At 37.4% G+C, this 6,228-nt stretch overlaps 1 protein-coding gene across 1 annotated transcript; it reads right to left on the bottom strand.

Moving 5' to 3' along the window:
• Window positions 1-4,344: 4,344 nt before the first annotated feature.
• On the bottom strand, window positions 4,345-5,522 carry LOC113466962 (dual specificity protein kinase CLK2-like). The gene is made up of 3 exons (XM_026822823.1): window positions 5,367-5,522; window positions 4,952-5,042; window positions 4,345-4,536 (listed from the first exon to the last, which is right to left on the bottom strand). Exons 2-3 carry the CDS (start codon window positions 5,027-5,029, stop codon window positions 4,360-4,362), a joined length of 255 nt encoding a protein of 84 aa, XP_026678624.1. The 5' UTR covers window positions 5,030-5,042; window positions 5,367-5,522; the 3' UTR covers window positions 4,345-4,359.
• Between the last annotated feature and the right edge of the window lie 706 nt (window positions 5,523-6,228).

The following is a 6,228-nucleotide window of genomic DNA, read 5'->3' as shown; positions in this document are numbered from 1 at the left end:
GATAAATTGCTGATCTTAGCAGCTTTCACAAATGAAAGATTCTTCAACATGCTGAATGAGATTTTAAAGGTGACATACAAGATGCATTTCTGATCCTAAAGAGCATACAGAAGTAAAAGATCCTTCAATGTTCTGACTGAATATCTAGATAAATGACCGATCTTGAACAGCTAAGAGTGGTTAATGATCCTTCAAAATGCTGAATGAGATTTTACAGAGGTATCCTTAGGAAGATAAATTGCTGATCTGAAACAGCTTTCAGAAATGAGAGATCCTTCAGTATCTAGATAAATGACCGATCTTGAACAGCTAAGAGTGGTTAATGATCCTTCAAAATGCTGAATGAGATTTTACAGAGGTATCCTTAGCAAGATAAATTCCTGATCTGAAACAGCTTTCAGGAATGAGAGATCCTTCAGCATGCTGACAGAGATTTTAGAGATAACATTGGCAAGATAAATTGCTGATCTTAGCAGCTTTCACAAATGAAAGATCCTTCAACATGCTGAATGAGATTTTAAAGGTGACATGCAAGATGCATTTCTGATCCTAAAGAGCATACAGAAGTAAAAGATCCTTCAATGTTCTGACTGAGATTTTACAGAGGTAACCTAGCAAGATGAATTGCTGATCTTAACGAACTACCACAAAGGTTCTTCAAAATGGTGACTTTCAAAAGTACCTAACCTTAGTCTTGGATTTTCGATCCTAAACAGCTGCTCACAATAGGTAATGGTTGTTCCTTTAGCAAAGCTGACTGAGCTTTCAACAGTAACCTTAGCAAGAATATTTGGAGAAGGAGGAGGGATCTTAACGAACTACCACAAAAATGGTGACTTTCAAAAGTAACCTTAGTCTTGGATTTTTGATCCTAAACAGCTGCTCACAATAGGTAGTGGTTGTTCCTTTAGCAAAGCTGACTGAGCTGAGCTTTCAACAGTAACCTTAGCAAGAATATTTGGAGAGGGAGGAGGAGGAGGACAATAAAAAGAAAAAATAAGAGGAGAAAAACATGAAAAAAAAAGATCTTAACGAACTACCACAAAAATGGTGACTTTCAAAAGTAACCTTAGTCTTGGATTTTTGATCCTAAACAGCTGCTCACAATAGGTGGTGGTTGTTCCTTTAGCAAAGCTGACTGAGCTGAGCTTTCAACAGTAACCTTAGCAAGAATATTAGGAGAAGGAGAAGGAGGACAATGAAAAGAAAAAATAAGAGGAGAAAAACATGAAAAAAATTGCAGGTGAGGAGAAGGAGGAGGATAAGTAGAAGGAGAAAGGTAAAATAAAAAGGAGGGAAATAGTGCGTATTTTCAGTGCTTTCTTCTCTTCCCGAGATTTATGTGTCCCTAATGGCCCCCCCAAGACCCGACCCTGAGAAAAAAACAACTAATAAATCCACATTATTATTTTCTTTTTATTAAACTATTAGGTGTGCGAGTACATTACCTGATGTATTAGGTTAGGTAGAATATTTCCTTATTACTTTTTCTTTTTACTTTCCATTACATTATTTTCACTTCTAATATGTATTTATTAAATAGATATTTTTGAAAAAAGTAAGTACCTACCTACTTACCTAGGCTACTTTTTCTTTTTACTTTCCATTACATTATTTTCACTTCTAATATGTATTTATTAAATAGATATTTTTGAAAAAAGTAAGTACCTACTTACCTAGGTACTGATGTAAATGTAAAGTCAAGTACATAGCTACCTGTTCGCGCAAAATATGTAGAAAGTTTTACATGTGTGTGGTAATGAGTGTAGTGGATTTTGCGGAAAGTGGAACAATACTCAAGGGGGAACAACACGAAACAGGAAAAAACGGATTTATGAAGATGGGGAGGAAAAGCAGAAGTAACTTTTTTTATTATTTTATACATATATGCCCTTATAATATAAGATAGGTCTTGCGGAAAGTGGAACAATACTCAAGGGGGAACAACACGAAACAGGAAAAAACGGATTTATGAAGATGGGGAGGAAAAGCAGAAGTAAGTAACTTTTTTTATTATTTTATACATATACATATTTAGGTATTATTAATTCCTGGAAAAACTCCCTTATGAGTGGAAATATGAAGGTAGGTACAGTAAGTAGGTAGGTATGTTTTTTATTATTATTATTTTATACATATGTAGGTCTTATTAATTCCTGGAAAAACTCCCTTATGAGTGGAAATATGAAGGTAGGTACACTAAGTAAGTAGGTATGAGACTATGAGGTAAATCAAGAGGTACCTCGATATGGTGGTTTTCTCTTCCAACTTTCGTATTGCCACATACGTATAGTACCTACATAATATGATGTACCTACGTACGTACCTGGGTAGGTATGAGACTATGAGGTAAATAGGGAGGTACCTACCTCGATATGGTGGTTTTCTCTTCCAACTTTCATATTGCCACATACGTAGTACCTATACATATTATTATGATGTACGTATGTATGTACCTGCCTAAACTGCCTAAAGTATGGTATACCAAGATAATATCTAACAGTTCTAGTTTAGGTAGGTATAGAGAGGGAATGGGTGAGAGAGATGAAGAGAGGAATAAAAGAGGGAGTAAGAGAGAGAGAGAGAGGGAGAGAGAGAAAGAGAGAAATTGAAGAAAAGGAAGGAAAGAGATAAAAAAGTAATATTTTATGGTAGAGCGAGAGAGATAGAGAGAGGGAGGGAGAGAGAGAGAAATATGGTTAAAGAAAGAGAAGAAGAAGAAGTTTTGGCGGGGGGGGGGGGGGTGCTCGAAATTTTTCAATTTTTCGAAGTCTGGTCTACATTACAGAAATAAAGCTCGAAGGTAGCGGAGGGGGGTGACCGGGCCCCCCTCTACGCCAATTTTTCGGAGTGTAACGTATAGTAAAGTAGAAAAATGGAGCTCGAGGGAGGGGGGCGGCCCTCGCGCCCCCCCCAACCCCCAATGACGGCCGTGATCGGGATTGCACATTTTAAAAGAAGAAAGACATTGTGTGTTCGTGACAAGCATTAGAAGCTAATCATCCTGAACCTGAAAACAATGAAAAATCCTTTTATTAAGGAAGTTGTAAACATATAAACAAGGAGTGTTCCTTGCATCATTAAGGATTTTTTTTTAGCTAAATACCCCTTTTTTATTAATACTGTTATTTTTTATCAGTAGATACCTACCTAACTATGACATTCTCCCACTGACTCCCCAGAAGCAGTATACAATAGTTCAGGTACCTATTATAGCTTTGAACTATGGCGGTGAATTTCACTACTACCTACGTTCGTTTTTCCGTTCCGGGGAATTTTCATTTCGGGAAAGTTTTTAAATTGAACATTTTTTTACTTCGTTTTTTTTATTAAAAGTAAAACACACAAAACTGTTGTGTATCCCTAAAGCCAGCACGGGCTCAAAGGGAACAATTCTGATGTGATAAATATGTATGTATATTTGGGAATCTATCTACAGACCTACCTAGTACCTATGTTATTCAATGGAAACTGTGGATTTTCAACGCAACCCAGTCGAAAGGAATCCCTGATGTTAATTTAAGGCCCATTATTTTATTTCGAAGAAGGTTCTTGATGAGGTTTTTGCCTGAGGCATTTGCCTACGATGCTTTAGAAGCTTTTTTTAGACACCCCTGATAGATCTTTTTGAACGACCTTAAAAGCATATCCTCAAATTTAATATGAATACAAAAAAAAGTAAAAGTACATTAGAAATTCGGAGAGAGAATTAATTGTGAATTGTAATGAATGAGATTAAAGACCCATACTGGTATTTAACCTGTAGCCTTCTCTCCACCGGACGAGAACTGGACCACTTCACCATCCATACAGGTTCTCATATTGGACTAGAATTCTCATCAAACTTGTAATCTGAGAGTATGTAGTTCGTTACTATCTGTTTCACCTGTTGTCAATACCCTCTATTATAGTGGCACAGATCAGAGTGTTCATCTTGGCAGTGATACCTTACACCACATGACTATCAGTGACGTACCGTCCATGTAGGGCGTGTATGGCGGCCATACACTCGAAATTTCACTCAAATACCCTTAAATATTGACTTTAAATAAATAATTAATGTATTTTTATTAGATAAATAAAAATTATTATCCCTTAAAATGGTTAAAAATCCCTTAAAATCCCTAAATCCCTTTTTATCCCAGTCAGATCCGAAAAATATGCCAATCCATGAAGAACCATGGATGATGGAAATTAGTGCCCTACACGCCCTACACTTGAATTTAGACCACGCTACGCCACTGGCAGCACGCAATTGCCCAGATGGGTGATGGGTACCCATCTGGATACCAAGAACGCCCAACGTTGCTTAACTTCGGTGATCCGTCCGAAACTGGTGTGTTCAACGGGCTAGCATCGCTAGCTAAGGCAAGGTGTAATACTTACATCATAGGAGGAGTCTACGAAGAGGATATTCTCTGGCTTGAGATCTGTATGTGTCAGCTTGTGATCGTGTAGGAATTTCACTGCATAGATCAGCTGATAGGACATGTGTCGGACCTGGTCCAGAGAGTAGGGGAGGTAGTTGTTCTCTTTCTGTAAGGAGAAATCAAATCAATTCGTTAGTTTGTCTTTCAGGAGTCACGACCTAGACAGCTCAGGTGCTTTTACATTCAGTTTTTTGAAAGGTCCTTTGTTATGCACACATCAACATAAGGTATCTAGGAAAATGACCTGATACTCCATTCCCAGCATTTGATACCAACATACATATTGAAAACTTTTTTTCAAAATTACAAAGTTTTTTTCAAATGTAGATACATAGTAGATGAAATCTCGAAACCTTACAGATCGCTATCAGCAAAAAGGTAGCTAACAGTTTCAGGGACAAACTAGGCCCTCTTTTTCCGTCGGGCTTTTCGGTCTTCGGACGGAGTAATAGGATTAGTGTGGTAACTTTCCCAAACAAGAGTCTAAGTAGGGTGGACTTTTTCTTTCACGAGTAACTTACCAGAAAATCGAACACACTTAGGCCTAGAATTTCGAAAGCTATACACATGTGACCATGGTAATCAAACCAGTCCAACATTTTCACACAAAGGCTGAAACAAACAAGGGCAAGAAAGTTATTATTTTAATACCACAGATCAGAGTAAGATTTGGATTGACTCATTGCGTGGGTATTCTATTATTCTTCAGCCCCTTTTATTTGATTATTTTGTTAGAAAATTTCTGCCCCAGAGGGGATTCAAACCCAGCACCTCCGGGTTGAGAATGAGGGACCTAAACTCATTGGGTCCCATCCGGGTTTTTTAATTTTTGTCGATGCCTGAGTCCCGAGTTTTGGTACGGTTGCATTGATCGTCCCAATCTTTAAACCACAAGGCTCCAGACCTGGGCTGCTAGGAAGCATAAAGGTTACTTACTGTCTACCATTGGGATCTTTCTCGCCGATTTTTTGCAGGGCATTGATTTCTAATCTGGCAGCCTCTCGATACTTCTCAACATTTTTGATGATCTTGAGAGCTACCACGGAGTCACTGAAAACCAGAAACAAATACAGATCAGTATTAATGATAAAGACAAACAAAGTTCAGATCATAAAATTTACAGAGGTGTAGGACTGTAGGTACTAATAGGGGAACAACATTTGTGACGCTCTTTGTGCTTGATACACTTAAAAATCTTAAAATTCCCTTTTCTTCATAAAGACAAACATTACTTTTAAGATCTAGACCTAGGACATACTTGGTTCATTTATCTTTATAAGAATAGCTCTTTTCTTTCCCATGGCATAAATCTAGTGAGGACAGCAAGTCTTTTCATCAAACCCATAATGTTGTACCAACCTATAAAATCTTTACAGTTATACAGTGTAGTCATAGTGTTGTAAAATGTACCGGGTTTTTTTTTTTTTTTTTTTTTTCGTTGGATGAATTGAGTGAAGAATGTATGACTATTATTGGAATGATAGCTTCGGGCGTTTTAGCTTTGAAAGCGTTTTTTATTGCCGTCGGCTGAGACTGAAAAGTCCCGTTAGGTGCCTCTAAAAGACAATGTTAAAAGACTAAAAAGTCCTCCAGGACGCTCAGATAAGAGAGAGAGAGAGAGGGAGAGGGAGCAATTTCCACGAAAGTGATGAAAAAATTGGCCCCATTTCAGTCAATTCTGGTTTCTCCTTTGTTATGTATTCCTGGAAAACATCACTACAAAAGCTTTCCAAAGCTATTTCTATACCTGAATTATACTGATATTATTACCTATACTTATATCTAGGTACTGTATAGG

Source organism: Diaphorina citri, unplaced genomic scaffold (genome assembly GCF_000475195.1).
Source record: "Diaphorina citri unplaced genomic scaffold, Diaci psyllid genome assembly version 1.1 scaffold370, whole genome shotgun sequence".
NCBI classification, from domain to species: Eukaryota; Metazoa; Arthropoda; class Insecta; order Hemiptera; family Psyllidae; genus Diaphorina; species Diaphorina citri.
The sequence above is the reverse complement of the archived record's forward strand: the minus strand, read 5'-3'. Positions and strand labels throughout refer to the sequence as shown.

Bases quoted from the DNA above. Each gene is read 5' to 3' on its own strand.
- LOC113466962 (XM_026822823.1), bottom strand. From the start codon at position 5,029: ATGTTGGACTGGTTTGATTACCATGGTCACATGTGTATAGCTTTCGAA. The intron at 4,537-4,951 runs GTAAGTTACTCG...TTCTCCTTACAG, and splicing joins TAAGTGTGTTCGATTTTCTG to AAAGAGAACAACTACCTCCC.